Consider the following 12,312-nt stretch of genomic DNA (forward strand, 5'->3'; position numbering starts at 1 on the left):
TTTTTTCTGTTTTAGGGTATTCAAAATGAGGAACCTTTTTTCCTCTGTTGCTAGGTTTTGTCTCTAGTTGGAATATTTTTATTCCTGCTTGTTCTGCTTGGCTGGTATTTTTAGCCAGGAGGTGGCATCTCTGCGTGCTTCTGTCTCATTCTCCTCCTACAAACTCCCATTTGTATACTGAAACTCCAGGTGTGTTTCTCAAAACTTTATTAACTGTTTCTTGTTCTGAAATTCTAGTTGTGGTTGGTTATACGGAATTGTGGTATTTTAAGAAAATTATTTGGAAAGTGACGTCTGAGGATTGCTGTTTGGAGTAAAACTGGTTATTAGGATAATCTAGAGTGAGAAATGGTGACTTACAAAAACAAGATGCAGTTAGCAACGTGCAAAAGTCTCTGTGCAGTAACACGTTACTGAGAAGCTGCGTGGACAGGCTGAAAGACTGCTCAGTCATGAAAAAGGATTGTTTTCTTTGTCCTGAAAATCCCAGTTCCTTTGAGGAAAGGAGAACTGAAATCCAAGTCTGGTGTTCATGAATGTCCATGCTCATGGTGTGACAGTGATTAGGTAGATGGAGTTTCAGACTACAGCTGCAGTCTCATCCAGAGCTGCTTGCTCAAGGTTCTGTCAGTGCCTCCAGTGTCATACCTTGGTAATACCAAGTTCTTGCTTCCTTTTGTTTTATTCATGTTCCCTGTGATACTGTTTCTTAACTTTGGAAAATAGTCATCCATTTCTTTAGAGATCTGTTTTTGACTTCACACCAATTCAAAGGAAGTCCCTTTGGAAAGTTGCAAGCCCTTCATAAAACATGGGGAACCTGGATTTTGTTATATGTAGAATAATTATATATTTTTCTTAATACAAGTCTATTCAATATTGAAGTCTATGGAAACATCCAAAACGTGTGTCACAAATAGGTATTTCATAAAGATCTGAGGAACACATTGTGAAAATTGATTTTTATTTGGTTGTGGGTTTTGTTTTTTTTTTATTCAATGCCTGACTCTCAGTACTCTTCTTTATGAAAAGACAAAATGCCTGTTCAGTAGGAAGCAATATACATGTTGGAAAGTTTCCCCCTTTGTCTTCTCAGAGGGTGAAAGCTGCACATTTTTTGTGTCCATTAAAAGCCTGTGGCACAGCATAGAAATGCTGAAGGTGATCACCCCCCAGGCTTGGTTTTATGCCTTCCACCTAGCCTTTCCCCTTGGAGACATGGTGCTGTCATCATTCCTGCTTTAATGCAAATTATTGAGATGAAAGTCTGGAGTGGGTATGGTGGTATTGCTCCTTGGGGAGACTGCACAATAGTTTCTGGCCTGTGTGTATGACTTGCTAAAGATGTGATCATCAAGATGTCCTTGACTTCCCTGGTGCCAGTGTCAGACCAAGGAAGCCACAGGGTCCTCCTGGGAGTGGGAGGCAAAAGCAGAGAGGTGGCTCTCCTGTTGTGGAATGATGATCTTGTCTCCATGAATGGACTTCGAAGGTGCAGTAGCTGTCCCACCTCCTGTGATCGAGGATGGTAATCCAGAACAGACTTGGCAAACAAGCTAACTGCAATTACATACAAATGTATGCAAAAGGATGTTGAAACCATTGTTGCAAGCTTATCTTTGAGCTACAAATCTGTGTCGTTGCGTAACTCGGGCTGAGCTAAATCAGCCCCATGAAGCTGGAGGTAGAAATTCTCAGACATGTTCTTGCTCCGCAGATCATGAATTATGTTGATGCTCTACTGGGCCAGCTTGCCAGCCACAGTAAAGAAATAGAAAATTGCACTTCAAAAAAATCCTGCAGTTGTGTAAACTCAGTAGTTAGAGGGGTTGATCAATACATGGGTGTTATAGTACTATTTGTTGTTAGATTTTTATTTTAAACAAGAGTTTAGGGTACCAGTACAGGGTTTATCTGCATTTTTACTGCTTTTGGTGTTTTCTCTCATGTTTGACATCATTGTTACTGTGCATATGAAGTGCTTAGCACACACTCATATGTTTCAAGCACATGACAATCTAAAGTATGCAAGAAATACTTGGACATTTTCAGTCATGGTTGTAAAGTGCAGAGAATTTGTGGAACCTATAACAACACTGAGTATATTACATTAAGGACCCTTAAACTGGCTCAGGTGGAGTCCTTCTGCGCACCCCTGCTTTTGTATGCACAGCACATGGACGTGTTTTTAGATATATCTATAGTTACAAGATCTGACAGACAGTGGCTTTCATGAGGAAGGACCAGTTTGATTTAATGTAAGTCTTTCAATAGGGTGATTTGTGTCTTGTATTTTGGAAGGAATAATGTCTAGAAATCCAATTAGTATCTTGCACTTCAGTGCATTGAGCAAGAAAACAATTGCATTGCATTAATGTATGCTCATCTGGTGCTATAAGTAATCCGTAGTAAGCAGATGAAGTGTGGGAGCTTTTATATTTGAAACTTTTAGTACAAACCTGGTTTGCTTGTGAAGGTTGTAACATAAAGCAGAAGTCAACTCTGAATTCAGATAAAAGTACTTTGTTGCTTAAATGTGGTAGCCAAATGTTGATGCTGGTTTTTGCCTGTGTGCCAAGGAGAATGCTTTACTTAAAAAAAACAATTGAAAACTGTCATCTCCCCAAATTCAGTGACAACACCCCCCCCCCCCCCCCCCCCCATTTCCAGAACCCAGCTGAAATGACCAATCCAAACTAGCTCCACTCTGTGTTTTCTTTGTCATGCATACACAGTTCTGTAGGCTGAACTAGTGATATTAGTGGTCATGGTGAGGATTTTTCTAAGACTTTTCTGCCTGCACCATTTTCCTATGAGTAATTGCTGGTGTGCAATTTGTCAGTGGAATTGGGAAGGTTGAGCTGGGAAATGTTTGCAAAAGTTTCTCTTTGTCATATGCAGGTTTGTGTTCATCCTTTGTCTTTCCTTATTGCTTGAAACACCTGAACAAAAGCAAAATGCTGCTCTGCTGCTTGTTTCGTACCTACAGTTAGTGTTTTCCATCAGTGGCTTATTCCAGGAATACTACAAAATACTGTGTATTTTAGAATAATTAAAGCTAACCAGGTATTCCTTTTAATGAGGCTACACAGTATAGAAATAAGGCAATCCAGCAGTGACAGTACTTGTGAAATCCAGCTGCTATATTAGCATGGCGTACTATAGTTAAAATGTACTTGTAGCTAGTGCATATGTTTGTTAGACCTTCCTGCCAAGTAATCCCAGCTGAGCCTTCGATTCATTTGAGCTCCCCTCGGACTCTCATTTGGTTAAAGGCAGGCAGAGGTCTTGGCCCCATGGTATATGTGTGCAGGGATATTTCTGTGCTTGTTTTGGAAATTTTAATTTAAAATCAGTTGAATAAAATCTGATTCTAAATTAGCAATTTTTTTTAAAAATTGCCTTCAAAAAGAAAAAGAAAAAAAAAATATAAAGTTGAATTCCTTGTGACCCTGAGCTGTGCTAGATCTTCAGAATGAAATCTTTTACGGGCTGTGGGTCAATCAGAATAAATCTTAAGGAGCACAGATGGTTTTCAGCTTTCTTATTTTTGTTCACTGCTCCCTGCTGTCTGCTTCTTTTCCACCCTTCCTGGGTCATTTTAACTGTGACACATGACCAATGGTGTAAGTTGCTGTCAGTCATCTTGCTTCAATAACCTTCTCTGGAGACTATGTGTGCACTAACCTTTACGTGAAAAACTTGATTTCCAGAATGAGACTGTGTTTCTGAACATTATGTTTGTTTTAGTGATAAATCATTTTCCTGCTTTGACTGAGCATATGATTGAAGTCTAACAGTGAAGGTTACAATTTGAGAAGGATAACTAACAGTCTTCGTGATTCAGACTCACAAAGTATACAGACTAATTCATAAAATTATTTTCTAACTTAATGCAATTTGAAGATGGTGCTTATACTGTTTAACTGCTGCAAAGCTTCTTTGCACAAGACACAGACTAGTTTGTTTTTAGGAATGCTTAATTTGTTTCCCCTCATCACTGTTTTGATATTATACCATTGCAGTTTTACAGGACTAAATATTTTGAATATAAAATGTGACATTCCTAAGAGTGGATTAATAACATGGTGCTACTTTTCAGCTGTGAATAGCAGAGTGCCCAGTGGCTCCACCAGCTCCTCGCACACTACCGAATCCCCTACGCCTGAGCCTTGTTCGCAGGCACCAAGTGGTGTGCCCTCGCAGTCGGTGCTCCCTATGTATCCTTCAGTTGACATTGATGCACATGTGAGTAATTGCAATTGGTTGAGTGGATTCGCTTTCTGATAAGTTTTGAAAGGAAAAAAATTAATCTAGTACTGTCTTTAAAATGTGAAAGTTCTCTTAAAGTTTTTAAAATTTCTGAATATCTGCTTCTTTTTCTTCCCAATTGTGAAGACTGAAAGTAACCACGACACTGCTCTGACCCTTGCATGTGCGGGAGGTCATGAAGAACTTGTATCTGTGCTGATAGCACGTGGTGCCAATATTGAACACAGAGACAAGAAGGGTAAGCTAAACCAGTAAAACCACGAACTGCAACATGAAACGGCAAATTTCAAGTTGGGATTTGGGACTCTTTGCTTCAAAAAAATTACCAAAGCTTGCAAAAATGTAAAATTGCATTCTTGCACTTCATGTAGAAATATTGGCCGTATATAGCCAGGACATTTCATGCCTTTTTATCTGTATTTTTGAAAGGAAGTGCATCTGAGTGCTATCTTAAGCAGAGCTGCAAAATGTGAAGCACTTTTGTCCTTATGACTCACCCCCTAAAAAAAGACCTTAGTATACTAGATAGAGTGTCTAGTGGGGGTAAATATCAAATCTTGGCTGACAAAGCTAATGGGGAGTAGTTATCGGGTTGTGTATCATATTGTTCCCTGTAGCGGAGTTCAGCAAAATCTCAAATCTTTTACGGCTGGGAGAACAAAACCACGATGCCACTCTCCTTGAAACTTGCACTGACCACTGGAAATAAGAAACATGCACAGTGCAGTTCACTTGTTGGACCTTTATTAAGTAGTAATTAAGTGGAAAGCTGTGACTTCTCTAAAGAGATGAGTAGGTAGGAACTTAATACAAACTGATCAGTGCAAGTACTGTTTAGATTTCTTTTGAAGAGCCTTTGTTTATATTTGGCTGGAATCAGAGCCAAGATGTGTCAGGGTCAGAAGAGAGCTAGGAAAGGGTCTGAGATTGTCACTTATACCAGGACACCTGCAGTCTGAGTAAGACATGTCTGATCAATAGAAGTCATTGTGAATTAACCCTTTTGTGCATTTCTGCTCCTTGATAATACTTTTGAGAGTCTCAAGGGTGCTTTTAACATGATCTCTTGTTGCTAGGTTTTACACCTTTGATTCTGGCTGCAACTGCTGGGCATGTTGGTGTAGTGGAAATTCTTCTAGACAAAGGTGGGGATATAGAAGCACAGTCTGAGCGCACAAAGGATACTCCACTTTCATTGGCATGCTCTGGTGGACGACAAGAGGTACAGGCATATTTGTTCTCAATGGGTTTGAATTGTTTTTTGTATTTTTTTTTTGTACAGTGGTTTCAATTTGTTTTTTTTGACAGTGTAATGAGTCATCCTTTTTCTGGAAGGTTTTAATCTATATAACTGTAGCTAATTTAAGTATTTTTCTTCTTCGAGGAAGGAAGGGAACTTTTGCTTTTCTCCCTTGGCCATCCCAAATTTGTTAGCTAATAGTTGTTATAACTTGTGGTAATTTTTCAATTGATGTATCCTTGTAAGATAAGTACTTTTATGAGGCAGATAGAGATGTTTAATGAATAACTTTATTCACTGAACGCTTCTCTTATGCATCCTCCCTGCCTTCAAAACTAAAACAGCCAGTGCAGGCACACAAGGACAAAAAGTGGAATTTTGTGTTGGCAGTGCGTGGGCTTAGTACTAATGTGCAAGGCTCAAAAGTGCAGATGCAGTGCAGGGCATATTGTAATATCATTATACTAGTCTTCTAAGGATGTTTCAGTTCTCCCAGCTTTTTTTTTTTTTTCCTTCCTACTTCAGTCATGGGCATACTAGGTTAGAAGGTGGCATGGAGATTGCAAAGGGCTCTGTGCCAGATATGGGAGTGGTAAGTTTTAGAAATTGTAACATTTAAAACAGTTGGCCAAAAATGTAATGTTTCCACTGACTTTTGAATTGCAGATCTTTAACAGTGCTGCTCATAAATAAAAGGAGAGTTCAGTGGGGCCTGTGATAGCATTATTTATTGTACTACTTAAGGCTTTGTTCTTCCTCTTTATTTTTTTTACCTTATGCCAAAATCTGCCTCTTATGTTTCTGGCTTAGCAACTTGTAAGGTAGCCTTTTTTCTGGCTCATTTGAAAATCACCTAGCATATGTAGTAAAATGAGGTCCACCAAAGTGCAATACATCACTAGAAATGTTTTAATTTTTCTCCCTTTTATTTCTCTTAAGCAGCTTCTAATAGAGAAGCCATTCTTCATGCTTGTTCTGTTAACGTCAGTCGGTCTGATTTTTACCATGTGCTTTGTTGGAAGGACCATATAATACAGATGGTCAAACTTGGCTTAAGTGTCATTTGATTTCAACTTGTGGGAGTTATTGAAAGAGACACTCAAACTGTGAGATACTATGGGAGTGGGATAAATCCCTTATTTGCAAACTTAAGATGCACATGAAGTGCATAACTTTAAAACTCTGCATTTTTTTATTAGGTAAAATAATTTTTCTGGAAGATAATTGCTGCACTGCTATAACCCACAGATTAGCTGATCTATTCATCGTTTGCTAAGTCTGTACAATGCATGTGTAAAATTGTAAAGCAAAAGAGGATAGAGGTTTTCCTGCAGAATCTTACCTATTGACAATGGAAACTGGTAGCATACCGGAAGGTTTGAACATGTGTTAACATCCTTTCACTTTCTGATTAATAGCAAAGGGCACAACATGTCTTTTAATATGTGTGCTGTCTTTTCAGGTTGTTGATTTGCTGTTGGCCCGGGGAGCAAATAAAGAACATAGGAATGTGTCTGATTATACGCCATTAAGCCTTGCTGCATCTGGTGGCTATGTTAATATCATCAAGATTCTTCTCAATGCTGGGGCAGAAATTAATTCAAGGTAATATACTGTGTACACAAGATGAACTGCAGTATAGCACGGACACTCCATTGTTGACTACATACTGAGGCATAGGTTGGAATCTAGTGCTTTCAGACCTCCTTGCAGCCTTTCTACACTGATGTTACCCTTTACGTTCATGTTACTATAGTGCTTTTAAATTTCCTTTAACTATCATAAACTTAATTTCCCTTATACCTAAGTTTCAAAGGATTATTATGGTTTGCAAAAGCCTGTCTTTCCTTTCCCTTTTCCACCATTCTGGGATATAGAAGTCTAACTATTTCCAATAGAAGTAGGTAAAGGAACCAAACAGAGCACTCTGGGCAGCTCTGCGTGTGTGTTTGAAGATGTCTTTTTCAGTAAGAGGAACAAACTTAGGCAGCTATGTCTCTTAAGACTCCTCTTTATTGCTTTTAAGAACACTTACATGTATTCTATCACTAGAGAAAATTAAAATGCAGCTCTGCTAGAAGCATGATTTTTCTGAATGAATCAGATGCAGCCTTGATTTTTAGAATGCGTAGATTAAGGCTTATGTGTGCTTCAGCCATCTGAATGTCTAAAAGCTGAAATATATTTTCCATGTTTATAAATAGCAATTATTTACTGCATGTAGTTACTCTGATTTCTCCTAATCAGTTAAAAAAAGCTAGTATTTTTGGTCAGTGTCTCTATTGGTATATGTTCTATGTTCCTTTCTGATTTACAACAAAACATTTTGTTGTTCTTAGATACATTTCACAGAGCATTCCTCTGGTTCTGGGAACTGCAGTTTGTTTCTTTCCCTTTAGGACTGGGAGTAAGTTAGGTATTTCTCCTCTGATGCTGGCTGCTATGAATGGCCATGTACCTGCTGTGAAACTGTTGCTTGATATGGGTTCTGATATTAACGCCCAAATTGAGACCAACCGGAATACAGCCCTTACCCTGGCCTGTTTCCAAGGCCGAGCAGAGGTGGTCAGTCTGCTTTTGGACAGGAAGGCCAATGTCGAGCACAGGGCAAAGGTAAGTGTGGGAATTGCCTTTCCTTATGACTTATTTCTACCAGGTGATTTCTCTGAGTCATCAAGCTTCTTCAGATTTTCCTATTACTTTGAGGCTCTCTGGGCTCAGAGGACTTATTAAATGTTCTGAAATAAGCTTATTTGTTTTTTTTTTAAAAATCATCAATGGCGATGAATTTTTTGCATTGGGGAAAAGCTGACTGGTCATTCTGAGTTCATAGTGCAGTTTAGATTGGCTCTTGTTCTGTAGTACTGAGAAACTTTTCAGGTTTAAGATCGACATGATATTCATTAGCAGAACAAATAGATAGACATGTTTTTACATATGAGTGAAGTCTAGGCAGGAAGAGAGTAGTGTTGCTAATAGTGATTCTCATATAGAACAAATTTCTTATCTATAACCGAAGTAGTGCAATCAAACTCTACAGCAATATAAAAGCTTTACAGAACCCATGGCTTCAGTACTGTGACTTTCTGTGCCTCTGAAATGCTCCACAGGTCCCATCCTTTGGTACTCTGGGACAGCTTTGTGTCTCCTGCCATAAAGCAAGCTTAAAGCTTGTGTAGACAGCCAGACTGATTTCCCCAGCACAAAGGAATTTTTGGTAACTCCTAAGGCTGCTGAAATAATTGCTGTGTCTGTCTACCCCGCCTGCTTCTGGAATGACTGTGGCTGGAGAAAAGGGGATATGGATAAAAGCCAGCTCTCAAATGGTCAGTTGGGCATGTTAGCAGCTGGTATAAGTTTATTTAACAGTCTAGCCTGGCAACTGAGATGGGCCCACATCAGTCTTGGCGCTAAGGGAGGCTAGAGAAAAGCTATAAAGCCAGTTTCTGAGCATTTTTGTGGAAACACTTGAGTCTTCATTTGGATCTGTTCTAACCTCTGTTTTAGAGATCCTGCTGTAAACTTTGTTTTTGCTGTTGAGACACATATCTGGTGGTGTTTAGTGAAGAGTTTGCTGCTTGGGTTTGCATAAATCAAAGCCCAAGAGTATTTTTTTTTTCTTTTTTTTTTTGTTTTGTTTTGGTTGGGGTTTTGGTTGGGTTTTTTTGAGAAGGAGACTGCTTGAAGTTAGGCTTCTAAAATAAATACAAACAGCTAAGTCAAAAATCTGATTTCCCTGTGTAGAAATCATTATGTCTTATCCAAAGTATATTGTACACATTTCACACTGTGTAACTCATTCTCCTTGCATAGACTGGTCTCACACCTCTGATGGAAGCGGCTTCAGGAGGATACGCAGAGGTTGGAAGAGTTCTCCTTGATAAAGGAGCAGATGTTAATGCTCCACCTGTGCCTTCCTCAAGAGATACGGCTTTAACAATTGCAGCAGATAAGGGTCACTACAAGTTCTGTGAGCTACTGATTAATCGGTAAATTATTTCTTCTCATTAGCAGCACATTATTTCTGTAGCTGTACTGCTGCAGTTGCCAGGGCACCCTTGTTTATGTTACCTTGTGTGTCTGAGAGCAAAGGGAGTGGGAAGCTTTGGAAGTAGGATATTGTATCCATTTCCTACTCCAGTGTTATGCTGGAGTATCCTGCAACTCCACTGTTAATTAAGATAAGCAGGTAGGTGGGCCCAGAGGTAAGCACACACTGTCTGGCTTGGCAGCTCTGTTGGCTGTGTATTAATTCAGCAATTCTCATGTGTGCATTTACCTGCTGTCACTTGAGGGGCAAAGCCTGGAAGGTAGCTCTTTAGCTCTTCAAGAATAATCCTATGCACTACTAAAATCTCAAGAAGCTGCTTTGTCCTGTGGGTAGTCACCACATTAATGATAATTTAAAGGACCCACAGTCGCTAGTTGCATAGCTGAGGTACAGTAGGCTACATCAGATGAGTTTTTGCTTCCATAAGGGAGGTTTAAATAATCCCTGTGTCACTACATTACAACTTGAACAGCAGATTTCAGGGACAGAATTTCTCTATCTACCCACTAGATTTCAGTAATTACATATCCAATTGCACTCTGATCTTTTGTGACCTTACTTCCTGACTTCCCTCTTTACTCAAGCCTTGTTTCACTCGATGACACTTGTACTTTTTTAGAGGAGCACATATTGATGTTCGTAATAAGAAAGGAAACACACCTCTGTGGTTGGCAGCTAATGGTGGTCACTATGATGTGGTTCAGTTGCTTGTGCAAGCAGGAGCAGATGTGGATGCTGCAGATAATCGGAAAATTACACCTCTTATGTCAGCGTTTCGCAAGGTAGGAGACCAACTTAATTTTATGTTTCAACGCTAAATGTTTTCAAAACAGAATTTAAGATTTGGTCTTAACTCTGCTTGGTTTTGGAAGAATCAAATATAACACAGCAAAATTACTATTTTGATAAAATGCCTGCTTCGAAGTAATCATAATCTGTGTAACTCACGCAGATCTAAATTCTGAGAGGTGAAAAACTTTGTTCCATAAACCATGTTAACTTTATTATTTACAATTATACACTGTCCTAAAACTTTAACTGTTTAAGATTTCACTGTCTTGAGATAACCACAGTCCCCTCTAAATTTCTGCAGTTTATACTGCTTGTTTCAGTCCTGCTTTTGAGATTAATGAAATACCGATCTGTAATAAACTGTCCTGATTTCTTTGTGCTTCTCCTGTTCCTAATTTGTGGTTGAGCTGGGACACTGTGTAATAGTCTCTTGTCACTGCTTTTTCGTGGCCCAGAGAACATTGGTTTGTGATGATTTCATCGATTATGTTGCTAGATGCAAGGAGCATAGCTATAGCAGAGGAGTTAATTAACTGTAGCTGCTTTGCCTTTAACAAAATATCAACTAACCGTACAGCTTTTTTGACAGACAGCAATACTGAGCATTACACTGCTTTCAGATAACTCAGAGGCAGCAGTTGGATACTTTCTGTATGGTTGCACAGTGTACCCTATCAATGAAAGAATCCGGCAGCACAGGAATGGGTTTGCCAGGATAATACTCAGGTGGCTCAGTTCCGTGATCATATGTACATTGTAATTGAACAATAAAACAAGTTAGCTGCATGGTGTGAGTGCCAAGAAAGTGGATGGAGGTGACAGGTGAGGTCTAAAGAGGGTGGTCTTGGCTGTTAATAAAACATGAACAGCTGCCTCTGCCCTTGGGCCTGGTTTGGTCCTGTATTTTAAAATAAAGAATTACTTGTGAGAGAGTTTGTCTTTGCCACCGTGATGTAGAACAGCAGGCATGCTATCAGTACTGAACAAACTACCTACCTTTCATCCTAAATAGCAGCTTACTAGGAATGTTCTTGCATAGATTTAGTCTTTTTGAATTGGACTAAGAGATATCAAGGCTTGTATTCTGATGATGAATGTTGACAGTTGTATACAAGAGATCAGAATTTTCTTTGCTGTTTTAGGGACATGTGAAAGTAGTTCAGTTCCTGGTGAAAGAAGTTAACCAGTTTCCTTCAGACATTGAATGCATGAGATACATAGCAACGATAACTGACAAGGTGAGTTTAACTTCAGGAAAAGACCCTGTCCCAGGTTTTCAGTGAAAATATACAAGAGCAATTATTAAGTATTCAAAAACTAAATGTGTATGTCTGTTCATGTACATCTGATTTGGAGGCTTGTACATGTCTCCTTTTTAATACAGAACTTAAAAAAATCAACGTTTAGAGTCCTAGTCTGTTGAAATACTTCATATTTTATGAATACAGGGGACCTAATATCATGTTTCTAGAGCAAGCCTTGATCCTCAGTTTTAGTTTATTATGGAGGCAGTAACACAAGTTTGCATTCCAGGACCTGTTGAAAAAGTGTCACCAGTGTGTGGAGACAATTGTGAAAGCTAAAGATCAGCAGGCTGCAGAAGCAAATAAAAATGCAACGATACTGCTTAAGGAGCTAGACCTGGAAAAGGTGAGTAGAGAATTGCTGTCATGTAGCATAACAGTTTGAACTATGTATTAATTTATAGACTGTATTACCTGTTGGTGCTTCTTGGGGCAGTAGTCTTTCATGCTTGTGACTGTATGTGCTTTCCTTTCTCTAATATACAAAAAGTGAAGCGTATGCTGAGGGTGGCAAATTAGAACTGACTTCTGCTTCAGCTGCTCTGTTGTCCTTTTTAGGAAAGTTTGGACTTGGCAATAGTAGGTAGTAGCTCTCTTCAGCGCAGATGACGTGAATAAGAGGGGTCTTCAGTCTTGGTGGTATGATACATGGT

At 39.1% G+C, this 12,312-nt stretch overlaps 1 protein-coding gene across 15 annotated transcripts in view; it reads left to right on the plus strand.

Annotated features, from left to right (window-relative positions):
• LOC104359402 (ankyrin repeat and KH domain-containing protein 1) overlaps positions 1 to 12,312 on the plus strand; it is a 118,973-nt gene that overhangs the window by 83,438 nt on the left and 23,223 nt on the right. For all 15 annotated transcript variants that reach the window (XM_042790090.1, XM_032988477.2, XM_042790079.1 and 12 more), the window contains 9 exons: positions 4,103 to 4,248; positions 4,399 to 4,510; positions 5,349 to 5,494; positions 6,975 to 7,117; positions 7,912 to 8,125; positions 9,326 to 9,501; positions 10,183 to 10,345; positions 11,498 to 11,593; positions 11,889 to 12,005. In XM_042790090.1, the coding sequence (XP_042646024.1) occupies positions 4,103 to 4,248; positions 4,399 to 4,510; positions 5,349 to 5,494; positions 6,975 to 7,117; positions 7,912 to 8,125; positions 9,326 to 9,501; positions 10,183 to 10,345; positions 11,498 to 11,593; positions 11,889 to 12,005 (1,313 nt within the window). The remainder of the gene's footprint in view (positions 1 to 4,102; positions 4,249 to 4,398; positions 4,511 to 5,348; positions 5,495 to 6,974; positions 7,118 to 7,911; positions 8,126 to 9,325; positions 9,502 to 10,182; positions 10,346 to 11,497; positions 11,594 to 11,888; positions 12,006 to 12,312) is intronic.

Source organism: Tyto alba, unplaced genomic scaffold, assembly GCF_018691265.1.
Source record: "Tyto alba isolate M040663 unplaced genomic scaffold, T.alba_DEE_v4.0 Super-Scaffold_17, whole genome shotgun sequence".
Lineage (NCBI taxonomy): Eukaryota > Metazoa > Chordata > Aves > Strigiformes > Tytonidae > Tyto > Tyto alba.